This window comes from Haliaeetus albicilla, chromosome 10, assembly GCF_947461875.1.
Source record: "Haliaeetus albicilla chromosome 10, bHalAlb1.1, whole genome shotgun sequence".
In the NCBI taxonomy this organism is placed as follows: Eukaryota; Metazoa; Chordata; class Aves; order Accipitriformes; family Accipitridae; genus Haliaeetus; species Haliaeetus albicilla.
The window spans coordinates 10,469,204-10,488,395 of record NC_091492.1 but is presented as its reverse complement, the minus strand read 5'-3'; the positions used below and the strand labels follow the sequence as shown (position 1 = coordinate 10,488,395).

Sequence of the window (19,192 nt, the reverse complement as noted above, 5' to 3'; positions counted from 1 at the left end):
AATCCAAAACAACACTATACCAGCTACTAGAAAGAAAATTAACTCTATCCCGGCCAAAACCGGGACAGGTAGGAAAGCTAACAGAAGTGTTTGTAGTAACTTTGGTGTTCTGGTGAATTTGCATGTGGTTTGCCAGGCTTTCTGACAATTACTGTCACTGCAGAGTGGATCCACTGTAATGCTGCGGTACCTTTTTTTCAGGGCTGGCAACTGAGGTGACTTGGGGAGGGGGAAAAGTGATGGCAAACAGCTGAGAATACCGGAATTTGACGGTGTCTCTTGGATGAGAGTTTGTATGTTGAGAGAAATCCCAGTCATTACAGATGTAATCATTGCATAATCAGCCAGTAGAATGGACTATTGTTGTCTGTGTGTAGGAAAAAATATCTTCCAATGGATTTTGACCATTGATTTTAAAAAAATTTTTGTCTTAATACATCCACTGGAGCTCTGGTAGTGTATTTTGTGTGTGTGTGTGAATGTAGAATTTTTCAGCCTAGAGCAGCCTCAAAGATGAGGCACAGAACTGAGCACAGCAAAAACTTTAATTAGAGTTCCACTGTGCTTATTAGCCTGGACTCAGTCCCGAGGAAGCACTGCTACAGGGAAGAAACATGAGGAGTCAGGTGTGTCTCTTAGAAGACATAGATCAGTGGTTTTATTTTGTGCTGCCGGAAAACTTGTTTCATCATCCTTACAAGGTTGGGTTTGTTTCAGTTGTTGCAGTGATGAAACGTTGTGTGCAAGCAACTGATGCTTGAAGTACCTGGCAGAAAATTTGATGCGGTGCCAGAATGACAGACTGTCTTGTGCCAGCCTTGGCTCTGAAGAATGTAATTACAAAGCTGTAGTTCAAAGGCCTTCACAGGGCAATCTTGATTTCTTTTTTCTTTTTTTTTTTAAGATTTATTTTTTACCCCTTTTGTTTCAGAAAAAACTCTTGGTTTTCTTTGGCTTAGCTGTTGAATGAGAAATTAAGCCAGTCATCCTTCGCTTTTATGTATACTGCTGTCAAAATAGCAATACCTATTAAGGATAAAAGTGAATATTTTATGAATTAAAAAAAAAATCAGAATTAATTTTCTCTGGGTTAGTGCTCTTCATGGACAGTTCTCATTTGGTGCAGCATGGTGGAGATGATGCACTATTCTGTAAGAAATAGAAACACAATTTTTAAATACAAGAAATATTACATGATTTGGTAGTTATTGCTAGTAAGGTCTGTTGCTTTGTGACAATAACTGCTGGTCCTGTCTGTGTGCAGGACTGCTTATTGGAGGAAAAAATGCAGGGAAAGCAGTGAGGAGAAGCTAAGAAAGAAGTGAGAGGGAAATAGGTGATCTTCAGGAAACCAAAATGAAATGGGGATTGTGGAAGCATTCATTCAGGAACATGTTTTGTCATTTACAGCAGAGTTACTACATTTAACAGAACCTGTAAGCCAACTCAAAAATAGTTAGAAATAAGAAGAAAATCATATGAATCTTGATTTTGAAGCCACTTCTTCCATTTCTTCAAAATCATAGCTTGTCCCTGACCTTTTGGAGAACTGACTAAGGTCTTTGAAAGTCACTTGTGTTAATTCAGATTTTTTTTGACATACTTTGCTTGAGATCCTGGAAGTAGAACTGATTTCCAGGAAGTGCCAGACACCTGGGACTAGATCGAAGTGCCTGAACAGGAGCACCTGCAGATAAATGCTAGAGACTTTTGGGGGCTGCTGTGTGTGACATGGGACCCACTGGGACCTTCAGTCCTGCATGGGGCAGGCAGTGTAGCCCCATGCTGTGAGATGGGCACTAAGATACCTCTGTTTGCACAGTGTGAATCCAGCCCTCTGGGTCACTAACATATTTCTGAAACTGCCGGTCGTGGACTATTTTATCAGGACAAAGTGATGCTTATGTGAATCTTGGAGTAGCAGAATCTAGTGTTTGAGTAAAGGCTCCCATACCTTTGTAAGCCTAAACAAATGAGGAAAAAAAAGAGATGGGAATTAATGCTCATACAGTTAATTTGGTTCTTTCTACCTAGGACTTATTTTCGCTTGAGAAACCATGTTTCCATTTTTAATTGTGGTGCAAAATACTCATACAATGTTTAATAATATGATTGTAGAGTAAAATTATGGGAGTTTGACCAGAGGTGCTTGGTTCAGAGGACTGACTGGTTTGTTTGTAAATTTCAAATTGATAGCTTCCTGTAAAAACAAGGGACAAATTTCCTGAACCTTGCAAGTAAAGTACTGGTTGGAGGAAAAATTATGGGCATTGTACAAAAAAACAAACAAACCAACCAACCAAACAAAAAACCAACCCAGAACAAAAAACCCCAACAACAGAAAACCAACAAAAAAGTCAGTCAGTAACCACACTCCTTTTTCCTTCCCCTGCTAGCTGAAAAACAAGCCACCAAAACCCAAACAGAGCTGAAAGGAAATGCTACTTTCAGCTGTCTCTTTCGTGGAAAATAACCTGGACAGCAGCAGGCCACTAACTTCTGTCACCTTTTGTGACAAAGTCAAGCCGTTGACACATGCAGGCTTCTTTTCCAGATTACATTCATTTAGCTGCTTTAAACTCCATCTGATGTAAACTCTTGGATTTCAAAAAGCAAATGACAAAAGCAACCACCAGTTTAAATGTCATGTTTTTGTTTATACAAATTACAATTGCCATATGGCACTGTCTCCCTTTTAAATAGTACCTGGCCACTTGTGCAGTCTTACTTCACCACGAAATCAGGATAATAAGGCAAAGCATGTATTTTGATTGAAGGTCTCTGAAAAGTTTGCATGTGAAGTCATGGAGAGTGATGGATAAAGGCACGTCGATATTACTGATGCCTCTGAGTGTCAGAGCCAACTCCTGGTAATGTACCAATCTGGAGGACTAAACAGAAGCTTTCGAAGCTGATGTTCCTTCCAGCTTTCAGGAGCTACTTAATGGGAGTTTTCAGGTCTGTTAACAGACCTCTCATTCACAGCAGTAATTCAGCTTTTCCATCCTCATTAATCCAGGAACCATACCTGCCCAGACCCTTAAAAACAAAAGACTGTAGGGTGCTGTCCACTTTTCTAGAGTTTCCCACCTTTACAGCAGAATCAGCAGAACAAAAGCCTCACCTTTTTTTAGTATAAAATGCTGTCTTGGCATAAATGCATCTTCATCCACAAGTTAAGTTGCCTCCTCTGCCTTACACTCCTTCTGAGTGGGACAGATAGCTGGTGATGGTAGCAAATATACGTCCTTGAATACTCTCCTTTGGGTTAATAGGACCAGTGGTGACTGAACAGAATGACTTGCAAATAACTAGCAAGTGACCAGAAGTCAGTCTTTAATTTTAAATCATTTTGGAAAGGAGAAAGGGAGCAGCAGCAGTCTAGAGTGGATTTCATTCAGCTCATAGATTTTATTCTCTGTTATGGATGGCAGCTTTGTACAGTATTTTATGGCACAGCATACTGTCTCATGAGGTTGCTGTAATTTCAGCAGAAATTCTTCTATCTGTGTGATGTGGTTTTTACTTTGTCTATAAATATAATAGCAAGAACTTCAGCTACATCATGGCCAGATTTGAAACAGCTCATCTTTTTTCAATTAGTTTATTCTTTTTATTGTCACAATTATTCATTTTCTCTTACGTGGAAAAAAGCTACATTATTTTAGGGAGTGTCCTTTACTTCTTGAATTCTTGCTGTAGTTCATTTTCGTTCTCTTTTGTTTCTGCTTTGGCTTCGTCCAAAACCATTGTATTTTTTCTTTTCTTATCTTTTTGCTCTAAGTAGTAAGTACCAAATTTTGAATTAAAAACCGCCACTGATATTTGTATCTGTGGTGTTACCGTTACATATCTGCATGACAGTGTTATTGATAAGTGTCATTGCTCCTTAAGCTCCAAACAATCTGATCTGTAGATATGAAAGATTGTGTTAGTTCTAGCTTTTTAAGAAACCAGCCTTATTGTATGAATGTGAATCAATTATTAATTACCTTAAAAGATTTTGACCTGAAGAGGGAAAATGGAATTGCAGAAACAAATGAATTGGAGCCTCAAGATGGAGGCTTGATTGGATTCTTTGCATGGACAAATTTGATGTTCTTTGTAAAGAGTACAATAAAACAAAATGTCAGTGATGATGACAGTTTCTAACATAGTTGCATCTTTGGTTTTCTGGAAAAATCATGACAAAGCCACCAGCGGTCTAATTTCAGCAGTATTTCATATTCTGCAGTATCTTAAACTTAAAAGAAGCCTTCAAGTCAATATGTAGCATGGAGATACATGATAATGTCTGTCATGTTGTGGATAGGTCTAGCCATCTTGCTTATACTATTCTCCTTTGGCAAGATGATCAAGCTGACAGATTCAAAAAGTTAGAGGTTGGCAGGATTAATTAATAAGCACATCTGACTTCATAAATCATAGAGCATTATGTGTCATCCACTTAGTCTTTAAGTATGGTACTAAGGAAGTACAAAATGTGTGTCTGAAAAAACATAATCTGGATTATAAAAAGTGAAAAGGTGGAATATTAAGCACATCTTTGGTTGGTTGTTCTGATGGTTAGCTTCCTTACAATTAAAATTTACTTCATTTTGAATATGACTTTTGTCTTAACTTTGCAGCTGTTAATTTTGTTATACTATTAGTTTTGTTGTGCTTTTCTATGTTAAACTTTTAAAACCGCTAGTATTTTTTTATTATGTGAACACTGGAGTCTTCATGTACACAGCTCAATCTTTTTAATATTCAAAGCAGTTTAGGTTCTTTGATTCATACTGTGAGAAATTTTCTCCTCCTTTTAAATAACTTCTGTGGCTCTTCTCTGTACCCTGTCCAATTTTTCAACATTCTTTTAAAAATGTGGATACCGCAACAGGATGAAGCATTCCAGTGTCCCTTGCAAAGGTAAGATTACCACCTTACACCTATTGTGTCCATATGTCCGAAGGAATGTATAAGTGCTTTTTCTCCCTTTTTTTTGTCATGGCATCACATCTTGAGATGCTCACCTACTGTAATTACCAAGTTCTGAGTTATTTCTTCTAGGATTTTGTCTCCATTCTGCAGGTCTTTCCTGCAGGTGGCAGATGTACTCTGGTAGTAAAATACCCAACTTGACCTTGGGTTGAACTAATTTTTTATTTTGTTTTAAATTACTCAAGAGCATAGCTACCCTCTCCTCGGTATTTAGTTTCAGCATTCTTGGTGACATACATATGTTTACTCTAGAGACTTGATGAAAATGTTGAATACTGTTGAGTCTAGTATCTGTTGTCATATATAGAATCATAGAATAATTTAGGTTGGAAAAGACCTTCAAGATCATAGAGTCCAACCATCATCCATGCCCACTAAACCATGTTCTGGAGTACCTTGTCTACGTGCTTTTTGAATACCTCCAGGGATGGTGACTCAACCACTTCCTTGGGCAGCCCATTCCAATGCTTGACAACCCTCTCAGTAAAAAATTTTTCCTAATATCTAACCTAAATCTCCCTTGCCTCAACTTGAGGCCATTTCCTCTCGTCCTATCTCCAGCCACCTGACAGAAGAGACCAGCACCCACCTCACTACAGCCCCCTTCAGGTAGGTGTAGAGAGCCATAAGGTCTCCCCTCAGCCTCCTTTTCTCCAGACTAAACAACCCCAGTTCCCTCAGCCGCTCCTCATAAGACTTGTGCTCCAGGCCCCTCACCAACTTGGTTGCCCTTCTCTGGACACGCTCCAGCACCTCAATGTCTTTCTTGTTGTGAGGGGCCCAAAACCGAACACAGTACTCGACATGCGGCCTCACCAGTGCCGAATACAGGGGAACAACCACCTCCCTGCTCCTGCTGGTCACACTATTTCTGATGCAGGCCAGGATGCTGTTGGCCTTCTTGGCCACCTGGGCACACTGCTGGCTCATATTCAGCCGGCTGTCAACCGCCACCCCTAGGTCTTTCTCTGCCGGGCAGTTTTCCAGCCACTCTTCCCCAAGCCCGCAGCACTGCATGGGGTTGCCGGGACCGAAGTGCAGGACCCAGCACTTGGCCTTGTTGAACTTCATATGATTGGCCTCAGCCCATCGATCTAGCCTGTCCAGATCTCTTTGTGGAGCCAAATATATATATAGTGAGACTTCCCCTCTAGTGAGAAAAGGTTTGTGCAGATGAGAACCACAGCTCTTCTTGGCAACCTCAGAAGCAGAGTTAGAGCTGCTAAACTCAAAGTTGGAGAGGAGGATACTTGGAGAAAATGTGAAGTGGCATTTATTTTCCGATATCTCTATTTCTTAATTGTATCTCTGCAAAGCAAGAAGTTATATAATTAAAACTGCAATAAGTATTTAAAAAAAAAAATCTACTTTTGTTTGATGCTGTAAGGACCAGATAACGTTTCAGTAAGCTTGAACAGAGGTGACAAGTACGCAGAATTTGCTTTTGTTTCTTTACTGTTTGGTAAGATAGTTTAGGTCTTGCTGGGCTTATGAAATCTGAATATGTGGATGGAAATAGCAATGGAAACCTCTCAGATTTCTTGGGAAGGTCCCCCTTTTAGGTGAGGAGCAGGCCACAGTGATACATCATACAGGTTATCCCCAGGTACGCTTAGCTGTCGCTGAGTACCCTCAAAATAGATAGTTTTCCCTGTGAATAACACAGCGCCAGAAACTCAGTTTTTACAATTACTTTCTAAAGCGTTCTGCAATCAGGCTAGAAAAACATGTTTTCGGGCTGGCTGGATGACACTGGTCTTTTCAAAGTCTTTGTGCTATGTAGCTGGAACATAGTCAAGGGATTCATACCCAGGGAATAAGTTTAGATTTATATCTTCAGGCTTCTAAGCCTAACTTCTTATAGCACTTCGAAAGATGCACTTTCAGGAAAAATAATAAAATAAAAAAAAAATAATTAAAAAAAATCTACTTGTAGTAAGTGGAAGAGCAGGAACAGGAAGTGAGCCTGGCTTGCCTGTGAAGGAAGAGTGTCAAGCAGAACAAATTTGTCCTTGAATTCTTATTAAAGAGTGGTGATGGGATTTTTTTAATGGTGGGAGTTGGCATGTTCAGTGTTTTTGTGGGTGTTTTGTTTTTTCTTTAACTCAAAACAGTAAGTTGCACAGCAAACTTGTATACAGGTTTTCTTTCATCCCTTTTGGCTATGATAGTATTCACCTCTCACTGATTTCATGTGCCTGCAGGATATTTGTGCTGAACTTCCATTTCCCGATTCCTCCACATCCCTCCTTGCTCCCTGACTTCACCTATTCATTCAGTTATCAACCTAGTCTGTTATTTCCTACATCTCTGTAGTGTACATATAGTGCAGTGTACATATGTATCGAATGTTTTAAAAAACTGTAAAAGATGCACTGAGTAACATACTGAACAGCCAGTCCCTAATGAATCTAGCCCTTTGTTTCTTCTCTTATTTTAAAGTCCCAACTCTTGAACGTCTTTTTTTCCTCGAGTCTGATCAGATAGTCTTGTATTGATGTAATTATTCTTGTGCTAATAGCTGCCATTCAGAATTCTTATGTTCCAATGATGTGTTAATGACCCTGCTTTATGTAAGGCCTGGCAGTATAATAATCTGAACACTAAGTGACATATGCAGCATATGTATAACTGAATTGCATGTTGCCTGTCATCTTTCTGTGATTGGAGCAAAGCAAGAATTTTCCCTCAACGTCGGTGCCCCTGGGGTGTTGCTGTGCATATGTTCTAAAATGTCTGCTTGAAACATCAATTTTATGCAATAAATACATGAAAATCTGTGTATTCTCACAATATGGGCAGCTGTTATACATAGAAATAGCATAGGATATGCAGTTTTCTACAGTGAAGACCTCAAAGAATTTCTAGAAAAATTCATGACTGTTATCTGGGCAGTGCATGGAGCGCTGTTGTGATGTGAAAGGGAACAAGGGGTTCCGGGAGTGCTGGAGTTTGATACTCAGGTTAGTTCAGCATCAGCTGAGGTAGAACAGCTTTACTCATTGTTTATGCTGACAGTACTTTTCTCATAAACCCAGTAGAAATCGAGGTAATGCATCCAGAATCTGCACTGGTGCTTCACGTGTACATGCTGTTTGACTTCAATTCACAGACTAATGCGCACACATGCTACGTTTCCTGTGTAATAATCTTTGCCTTCTTTTGTATAAGTGGTAAACTGCATAGAAAATGGGAAAGTATTGCGATAGTTCTTGTTCTAACCTTCTTCTGTTTCATCACTTAATAAAAGCAAACAAAGAATCATTGTTTAGTAATGCTAATGAATTTATTTTTTTAGGATCTGGTCAACACTGGACTCAGCACTTTCTTCTTTTTCATTGCCTCTGTAGTACTTGCTGCTTTAAACCATAAAACTGGAGCAGAAATTGCTGCTGTGGTAAGAATTTGAACTTCTTTATATATGACTCTTATCTGCCATTAAAACTAAGAATAAATTTCCCCTCGTGTTCATGAATTCTCCTGTTGCCTTTGCCATCACAATTTACTTCTAATTTTACAGTTGGCTATAAGGTAATTCTGATTTTAAAAGTATTGACAACCTTTGAGTTGTTTGTTGTAAAGCTGGAAGCAAGAACAAGCAGAAAAATGACTTGCAGAGAACACTTCAACAGTTGAACTTGCCTTGCTTCTTCCTCTATTGGTAGCTTAGATGATACTGCTCTATATTGCAAGCCTATGGAAAAGATAGAGCCAAAAATTCACAAGAAATTGGAGCTGCTTACACATAATTTGCTGAATTCTTTTTGTTCTCTACAGATCATTTTTGTTCTGTGGAGTGAGTATAGTAGTACTTCAAGATTTTGAATCTAGAACAGTAAGGTCAAGAAACTTAATTTTGTGCTTGAGTTGGCACCCCCCCCCCCCCCCCCCCCCCTTTTTTTTTTTCCTCCTTTCAAACCTGGACATTGAAAGTCACACAACAGTTCTGCAGAAGCATATAGGAAGAACTGCAAATTAGCTCCTTCACCAGGCTGATGGTCTGGACTGGTCATCTGTTATCTTGTCATTCATTCACTGTTATGTGCACCCTGAGGAATGAACTGTTGGATGAAGAGCCGTTTTTTTCTTTACAAGAGTTTCTTCCATTGAAGTTGCATTGCAGGATTTAATTGTCATGTTTGTAGACAGAGAACTTTGTTTTCTGGGATCATTAATCTTAGTCGCTTTTGCAGATTCTGTAGTTCATTGAAGAAGAACAACATCAATTTTACAGGTCATGATGATTTGTCAGTGCAAATAAAGTAGAAAACTAAGCTTCTGAGGAATTTGTTGTGAAACTACTATTGTCTTGTTTTCAAAAATTGTCTTTGACAATTCTTTCTACTTCTTGTAGATATTTGGTTTCTTGGCAATGGCAGTGTATGCTGTGAACACATATTTAGCTATTAAAAAATGGCGAATGAACAGCAGACAACAAAGTAGTCGGCAGACCAGTGATTACATACGTGCCCGGACAGAATCCAGAGAAGTAGATCATCGCCCTGAGATTCAGCGTCTGGATGCATGAAAATGACATTCAAATGGGACTGCAAAGGGAGAAGAAGAAGTGCTTAACTCTCTCATGGAATAAAGGGTTTTTGTTTTATTTAAGGAAGAAAAGGAAGATCAGATGGTGGCAAAGAATGCCCAGCCCTGCATATGTGCAGAGATGCATTGAGTCAGCAGCTGTTGTCATGAAGGCAGTAAATGTTGGCCATTCAAAAGGAAGATTGGTTTAAGATGTCCACATATATATACACATATATTATATAGCTTATATAATATATAATATATATATGTTTTGAAGTATGTTATTGTTTTGGATTAACTGCACAGTACTTTCCTTCCCTCTCCCAAGTGCAAGCTCTGAATATACATGTTCTGCCACTGTTTCTTTGTCTATTGTAAACACCAAGACTAGCGCTACATTGGTTGGTTAATATAGGAAAGAAATTTCTAAGTAAATTTAATAACACGAGAAAAGGAAGTGAAGGGCAAATAGCAATAACTTTAGCCATGTATTGTGTCCGACAAACTCTTCTGTATCCATCCTTATGCAGCCTTGGCAGTGCAGCTCAATTCTCATCTGTAAGATCTCCTGCATTTTCACTGTTGGTGGACTTACACAGCTGAAATGGACAAGCGTTTCACTTTTTTTGTTTGATGGATATAGTGCTGAGGTAGTTACCCTATGGGTTACTTGTGAAATTGCCATATTCAGTTCGTGCATGACCTTGGCCAGATCTGAACTTGTGCAGTTAGCACGTTTACTGAATGGTCACCATAATGCATCAAGTGCAAGTATGTGGTTATCTGCTAATGTTGGGATACATTCTGTTTTTCACTCTGAAGTGGGAAGATAAATATGCTTGGGAGACAGGGTGGAGAAAAGGGGGTTGAGGGGCACAGTAGAGAACGAAGGGGTCGTCATCCAATAGACTTGCATTCCAGTCATGGCTGACTTGCTTTTTTTGTTTTGTTTTGTTTTTTGTTTTTAAGGTTCAACCTTTCTGAGAAGCCTAGGGTAAGCAAGAACTAGCAAAACAATGATGTGCTTATAAAGTGTTTCTAAGGTTGCAATATTGTGATTCATGTAAGATAAATATTTCTGGTTTTGGAGGGTTGGTTGTTTCTTCTAAAATGAAAACTGTTGGTAGTAGGTAAAACTGATTTTTAAAACTTTTTTTTAATTAGGTGTTTCTGCAAATTTTTTCCCCTCATATTTCTTTGGAAAATGAGTTTAGGTAATTGGAGAATAATATGGTTGTATTGATTTGTTCAGAAATAGTTTTACGTAACTGGTATTTTCTTATTTTAATTGTACTTCCAGTGAAGAGAAGGATATTTTCTCTACTCAAAACTCAAATTTTGCAGTAATCGGTTAGACAATATGATAATGTTATTAGGAAGATGTCCCTTGATATTTTTCTGGTTTTTTGTTGTGGTTTTTTTTTATTGGTGTATTTATCTATGTAATTCATTATTTGGCATATGCATGCCTGCATGTCATATGAAGAAAGTGTGTGTAGGGGAAGATCTCTCGAGCTGAATTCCTTTCTGATGTAAGCTGATGAAATCTTTGAATTTAGAGGAACTGTATTCCATGTATACCTGAATTTCTCTCGCTTTTTGACTTGAACACTTTTTACATTGTGTTCTTACGTAGCTGTACTCTTAAGTGGATGAATGCAGTTAACTGGAGTCTTAAAAACAAACAGGAGTACATTGCAGATGGGTCACTTTTAAACATGATAAACAGGTTATACCAAGCAGAAGATCAATAGAAATGCCTGGGCTTTTTTAATACTGGAGGGAACTGGGATAGTGACAGGTGTGAACCTAACACTGCAATATTTGTATCAAGCAACAGAGAATTATTTTGATGTGTGAAAAACCAGTGACAATACTAATTTTTCATTTTCAATTTACTATGTCTACTGTGCATTTCACCTTAGTGGTTAAGATGGAGATTAAAATTCAGAAAGAGTTACTAATGAGGTTAAAGAAAACTTGCATTTTCTTAATGAGTAATGGTTTCCCAGTTACTGCAGTAACATTTTATTGTGCTTCATTGAAAGTTAATGGCAAAGGGAACACCGGTTTAAAAAAGATCGAAGCGTATAAACCAACCTCTAGTGTTGGGTTTAAAACATTGACGTTTTATTGAGGTGGTGTCTCACCAGGATTACTGTGTGTTTCGTGAAAAGTAAATGACAGTTCCGTGTTCAGTATGGTATGAAATAATGAAGCTTATTATTGCCAGTACAGTTGTTACAGCCCTGCTGTTTTTCAGCACTCTGCCTAGTATTGGCAAAGTTTGCAAGGAGAGTTTGTAGATACTGTCAGTTATTAAAAGAACCTTTTTAAAAGTAGCACTAGCATACCTAGACTGGAATTGTAAACTGGCATTAAAGCAATTTGTATAAAGGTTGCAAACCCCCAACAAAACAAGCCAACAAAACCAAAACAAAAAAATGCCAACCCCCCACCCCCAAAACCCCACACACTAAAAAAACCAAAACCAACCCCCGCTACTCAAATACAGAATATTTTCCTCCAGAAGATCCATGCTTTTAGAGTGGAACCCTCATCTGAAATCAAGGAACAGAAGTTAGTTGATGCATAGCAAAGGTTTTTCATTAGGAATGTATCAGGTTTGCTGGTTAATGGCAAGGACTGAAATGGTTCATACATAAGAGAACACCCTGTTCCTCTCCTGTACTCCCTGTACTGATTATGTTTTTTTTCAGAGGTGTGGGAGGTCTTGTGCATCTATAAGTTTATGAATTTGTTATCTTTCAAATCCTTACATTTCCTTACCTAGAAAAAGGATAACATCACTGAGCTTTTTCTGGAGTGAGATCATGAAAAGCTTTTGTTACCTTTTAGCTGGAATGACAAATGGAGAGTGGTGCAGTTACAGTTCTAATACAGCATAATACTTCATTGTGTAGTATAGTATACCTGAATGACCTTGAGTGCATTTACATGTGAAATAAGTTTTCTTGAGCTAAGAACAGTATGCCATTATTTATTACTTGCATCATGACTTGAGCTTAGCACAGCTTTCAGGGTAGAATTCAAAGAGAATATTAATTTAAAAAATACTATGTGATACACTTTGTAAAACGAAAACAAATGTAAATTTGTAATTTCCTTATTTTGGGGACCAAAGATTATTTTAGTATTGTATAGTATATACTGTCTAAAAATTAAGTTAAGCATTTATTGCTCTACAGAGACATTATTTACTCTTTGGATTATATAGAAGGGAAATAAATTAGCTGTGAGAGACAACTAAATTTGAAACACTAAGTTCATATGATATATACATGGTTGATATCCCCCCTCCCCCCAGCTTAATTTTACACAGTGTGTTGAAGAGGTGGTAATATTTTAAGATTGTTATCCAAACTGCAGTCATCATAAAAAAACCAAAACAAAACCAACAAACAAACAAAACCAAAACAAACTCTGAAGGAAGAAAATAGGGTAGAAAGTTTAATTTTTTTTTTTTAAACTTGCTTAGAAAAGTGACATTAAACTGCTTCTTCCAGCCAGTTAGTCTTGCTTGTAATTGCTGAGCATATAGGCATGATTTCTTTTAGTCCTGAAGAGTGCTGTTTAGCTACATAAAGGGACTCAAAACCCACTGTAAATAAAACTAAATTAAAGCTAAACAGTTGAACCTTGTAGGAATGGGATGCTCAAAACTGTAGTGGTTCTGATTAGTCGTCTTTCGTCAAACTAAGCCCTCAGATATGCAATCTCCATGTATTTCTACATGTAGAAATGATGGTAAATTTTGCAACCTATGCACAGACATCAAAAGATTAAACAATAAGGTATGATTGGAGCAACAGCATAATAATTGTTGTATAGGGTTGTGAGAATATATGTTTTCTGTTAGTGCTATGTATGCTCAGTTTTGTCAGCCTTAGTTCGAGTTCATCATACATTCCTGTAATGATACGCAAACTGCCTACAACAGGAGTTTCTAAAACCATAGTTAAAAACTGATTTGACAGTATCATCACTTCTTAGTAAAGTTGATTCCTTCTTACTCTCCACTTGTTCCTTTAATTTCGTATGTTCATGCCTCATCTATCTTATGTTTTATTATTTAATTTTTGTTAAGCCTTCTTCATTGATCCTTATAGTGTCTGCTTCAGTATAGGGAGGATAAGAATGCTGTGTCCAACGTCCTTTTGCTTAAGTGTGGTACTCTTTCTTTTTATGGTAGCTTATGATGTTTGGGCTGGGTGTGCTGGGGGAAATGTTAGTCTTTTCGCTAGGGCTGTTGAAGCTAGCTGGTATACTGCATGTGTTTCTGTGTAAGCTCTCTGGTAGGAGCCCCATGCTTAGAGGTTGAGAGGATTAGAGATTCATCTACCTCTGCTTTTTTTGAGAGACAAAGTACTGACTCTAGAGATTTGATGCCTGTATTTCAGTCTTTGCTATTCATCATGGGCTTTGTATTCAGAAGCATGGCATCAGCAATGAGCTGTGCCTTGGGAGCAGCCTCTTGTCTTTTTCTTATGTCTCTTACATGTGAATTCAAACAAAATCAGTAATGTGGGGTGCTTCTTCATAGGCTTTGTCATGTGTTTCAGTGTGCATCTCATTACACAATCTGTAATTGTTTTATCTATTTGTATTTCATTGTTGATTCTAGAAAGAAGAGGGGAAAACTGGGGAAAGTTTCCAGTCTTCCCTAAGATGATCTTATTTTACTTTTTCTTTTCCCCTGTGAATTATTTTGTATAATATGATGATTGCCCCTTCCTAACACAGCAGACTTACAGGTTCTTAAAATAGCGTGGAACACAGCAGGAGAATTGATCTGCTGCAAGCTGCATGTGGACTGTTACGAGTGAATTAACCACTAGTTTTTCATGAACTTTAAGGTCCCTGAACAAATTTGGTATTTGTTAACCTTTGTGCTGTTTTGGGGATGTGCAGGCACAGCAAATGCTTATCTAATATGTGGTTTTATTAATACAACACTCCCCCCCCCCCCCCCCCCCCTTAGTCCTTGTTCTATATCTGTTATTTTTTTGTCTCATGACAACTTTGTAAACATTCCTACTTATTTGGGGTTTTTTTGGGGGGAACCACCAAAATAAGTAAGAGTAATGTTTTTAGGGCATAATTTAAACAGACAAACTTAATAGCAGTTCAAATAGTGTAGAAAATAATACGCCGTCTCCTACTCAGATACTGAACAGCTTTGTACGTGAAAATTGGAGCATAAAGAACAGGTCTTACGCCGAAAGCTCTGGAGCCAAACATCTTCAGCAGGTATTTAGGATAAATAAAAAGGCAGGCACAATCTGGTCATGTATGTGAGGTGTGGTAAAGGGTGAGAAGGAGAGCAAACTTGATGCTTAATAATCCAGTGCTTTCAAAATGATATGTGAACATTTATAATCCCCAATCGCAGAAGGGAAGATTGCTTCTGCACTTTATAGAGAAGGAGAGAGACACCTTGAATCAGTAGTAAAAGTAGGTGTAGAAGTGTTTCTCTGTTCCTAACTCTGGGCTGTGCTGGCTGTGTAATACAGTTGGAGAGATTCTACGCTGACGTTAATGGTGCATCTTAAAAGCTGCGGTATGTTGACAAATCGGTGTGATTATCAAATAACTTCTGCTCAGCTGAAGTGTGGTAGTTGGTTCACAGAGACCTGCAGAATGTAGATGCTTGCATCAGAAGAGCTCTATGTGTCTAGAGGACAGGATAGTTTCAGACTAATTTCTGCTCAGTCCCACTGAAATGAGTAAAGCAGTCATGTAGCATTTCTGAAAATTGGGTACTTAGTTCTTGTTGTCTATAGCATAAAATAATGAATTGTTTGGAGGGCCAGCAAAGCTCAAAAAGACTGTGCAAATACACAACATACATGTTGTGTATATGAATTCTAATAACAACAAAAGTAAGAATTTAAAAATGAAACTGAAATAGGTACGAAACCCAGCAGAATGTTTGAAAATACTTTTTAGAAATTATGCCATATTCCTCTCCATTTTAACAGAGGGAGTTGGTTAAAAATGAATTTATACAAATATTCAGGAAATCTCTGAATGCCACTTTGGAGTTTTTCCTGGTATGTTGTTTTCCCTGTTAGCCACTTGGCCACCCAGATAGATCTGTTTCACAGTGTCAGAGCAGTGCTGTCCAACTTGAAAGGGTTCCTTTGTTGTTTTGGTCTTATTTTAGCATTGTCTTTTTTAAATCTGTCTATAATTTAACCATTTGTATTCTAAAAAAAATCTTGAAAAAATCTGTGTACACTGTGATTTATGATAGCCTTTAATTTAGAGTATACAACACAATCTAATTTTCTTTTGGGATATGCAGCTTTCAAAAGTGTTCTTATATATGCCCAGAAATGAAAGTTGTCTATTTATCATGAGAATGTGATTAGATAAAGTTACTTATCCAGAATCCCAGTGCAGCTCTTTCAGATGTGCTGGCTGGATGAGTTAGTGAAATTGCCTTTTACTCTTTATGGGTTAATAAATATTTTTTTTTTTTTATAACTAGCCACAGATATTCCTTTTTAAATTATACTTGGCAAACAGAAGATATTTAATTTTATATACAATATACATAGTTACCTTGATTGACATATTTATAACATAGAGCTTTGTGTTTACTATGAAGGTTTTATCTGTATACCATGGACTTCATGGGTAAAATTTTAAAAAGCCAGTTAGCATATATGGAAGGGTATGGAAATTATCTTCATGAATTCAGAATGAGGACTTAGGAGCATTTAAAAAAGCAGTAGCCAGATTGTATAAACAGAGTATCTGGGTTTTTTCTTATTTTTTGATTGGGGCTGGTCCCTACAGCTATTTTAATAACATCTGGATGTGAGTAACAGAATGAAATATGACCATCTGCCTCTTCTGACTGTCACGGACTAATGTCTAGAATATGGGAAATTTCAGGGTATTGTATTTGTTTTGCTTTGGACAAATGTCTCAATAGACATATTTAATTAAAACCTTCATGTGTTTGAAAGAAAATACCCTCTCTTAACTAGGCTGATTTATCACTTTTGGTAACCTTTTAATCCCCAAAGTATTATTGTCTAAATATTTTTAGTAATGTTACATTTATCCTGATGTCTACAGGTTAAATTGGTTCTGGCTAGCACCCTTTTATTACAACAATTGCTACCTTCATTTTTCTACTGTTTATACTTTAATCTTGAATGTTTACCGGTTTCTACTTGTTGGATATTGTGGAGGGATATTGTGGAGGGATATTGTGGAGGGAGAGTGTATCTTAGCACTACAGTTCATCCAGCTTTAAATCATACATCACAGTTCTGGATTAAAAAAAATATTTTGATTTATATATTGTGGCCAATTTATTGCGTTTTAAAATGATTTCTATACTTAAGACAACATTTATGACATAATATAATAAATGACTTAGCTAATCATTATATCTGTCTAGGCTTACTCTCTTCTACGTTAGTGTCATTTTGAAACTATTTGTATATGTTGAAGTTTGTGAGGGTTCAGGAACCCACAATAAAATAGTAAAGTATGTATTTATTTCTCATTATAATGCTCAGTTTTGATTCAAAAGTTGACACTTTGTATGTCTTTTCACAGAATTGTAAACAAATACTGAAAAACTGCTTCACCTAGGGTGCCTTCCATGTGTGGTGTAAACACTTGTCATTCACAAAAATAGAGATGTAAATTTATTAAACCAGTAAACACTATTTTTGTAATGTGAGTCACTAATGCATTTCTGGCTTCATTGTGCTTTGTTTCCACTAATACCAGTTTTATGGCTACTGTAGTCATTGACTTCCCTTTGTGCACTAAATAGTAAATCTGATCTCATGGCGAATCAGAAGATTGTATCACTTTTGCTCTGCTCTGCCTTCAGCTGCTACCTGAAAGATAAAGCACATTGCTGATGAGCGCTAGAAGGGACTCCAAATTTCTTTCCTTGAGACTGCTGTAAAGAGATGCTTGGTGTGGGATATCTGTATCCTCGGTGCTGATTCTGCGTCCTCTAGAAAAACATAGCAGGTGTAATCTAAACATTCTGATTCTAGCTCATAATTTATGATTTATGGTGTCTGAGGAAGGACCATCTAGGCCTGACTGCAAGACTTTATCCCTTGGGGATATAGGTCCTATACTGTGGCGGACTTGTAATTGTGAACAGCTCAGAAGTATTAATTGAACCAGTGGGTTAGAATTCCATTTTGGGCTGAGCAAAGGGGATGCAATTTTCCTTTTATCATATGAGCACAAGTCTGCTTGTGTTTTGCTTTTGAAGTAAGAAAAACTGTAATGTTTTGCCAAGGAAAATCTTACAAGCATACTCTATGTGCAGATGCATAACCTGACTGTTGTCCTTACTCAGGCAAAATTCCCCATTGACTTAGGGGACTGCAGATCAGGTACCCATTTATCACCAAGTCCTAATCAAGGATTTGAAGACTATCACAAGTTAGCAAATGTTCATATAGAGACAATTTACAGCCTTGAAGCAATTTCACATTATTTTGGTAAGTGTTCTTGAAGTTCTCAAACTGCACATGAGGCCAGCTGATAAAATAGACGCTTTCCGTAGCGGTACCTACCAGCTGTGATCACTGTCTTCTCAGTATCGTCAGCTCTAACTTACATGTGTAAGTGTAGCATCTTCCAGCTCTGTATGTGAAAGTCGTGCTGTTAATGCTTGACTGATTTCAAAGGCAAGGTAACTCTACAAGAAAACGTAACCCCCAACTCCTTTTTTACACTAGTAATGATTTTTTCAATATGTTGTGTGCTTCTTTTCTGTTGGCGTTTATGCTAAACAAACACAAGCTGAAGAACTGTAATGTCTTGCAATACAGAAAGCAGTCTTGTTTTTAAAATCCATACTGTTACAGCCTAATTTAAATTGTGTATTTATCAGTTTTAAATGTCATTTTGCTTTTCTAGTCTTTTGTATATGGGCACAATACTTTTTGTAAATTTTTTTAATTTAGTTGTCTTTCTGTCTTTCTGATATTTGAAGATTTGAGCTCTATGGATTTTTATGGTACTCTTCTGATCATGTCTTCATAGTGGTAAAAGTCTGTATTTTTGTATGTAGGGAAAATGGTAGTTTTCTAACACTTATCTTGATCAATATAGTATGGAATCATTTGTGAAGGACTTCCTGTTTAATAAATGGACATATTAAAGTACTAAAACATTGTCTTCATCTGTAAAGGCAACGTATAAACTCAGTATACCAAGTGTTGTGGTTGATTAGTTGATAATCCAGTAAGTGCCGTGGCTTAAATATACTTCCTATGCAAGACAATGGCATAGGGGTTAAACATGAAATAAACCTACCCTGTCTGAGGGTTGGGGTTTTTTGGGTGTTTTTTGGTGGTGTGTGTTTTTTTTTTTGTTTGTTTGGGTTTTTTGGGTTTTTTTTTGGTTGTTTTTGGTTTTGGTTTTTTTTTTGTTTTTTGTTTTTGTTTTTTGTTTTTGTTTTTTGTTTTTTTTTTTGGTTTTTTGGGTTTTTTTGGGTTTTTTGGTTTTTTTTTGGTTTTTTGGGTTTTTTTTGTTTTTTTGGTTTTTTGGTTTTTTGGTTTTTTGGTTTTTTTTGGTTTTTTGTTTTTTTTTGGTTTTTTGGTTTTTTTTGGTTTTTTGGTTTTTTTTGGTTTTTTGGGTTTTTTTGGTTTTTTGGGTTTTT

General features: G+C 37.2%; 1 protein-coding gene across 1 annotated transcript in view; it reads left to right on the top strand.

Annotated features, from left to right (window-relative positions):
- The window catches only part of CMTM4 (CKLF like MARVEL transmembrane domain containing 4), a 42,788-nt gene extending 24,087 nt beyond the window's left edge, over window positions 1–18,701 (top strand). Inside the window, exons 3-4 of the mRNA XM_069793431.1 lie at window positions 8,282–8,380; window positions 9,338–18,701. Of these exons, the coding sequence (XP_069649532.1) occupies window positions 8,282–8,380; window positions 9,338–9,511 (273 nt within the window). The 3' untranslated portion in view covers window positions 9,512–18,701. The remainder of the gene's footprint in view (window positions 1–8,281; window positions 8,381–9,337) is intronic.
- Window positions 18,702–19,192: the final 491 nt, after the last annotated feature.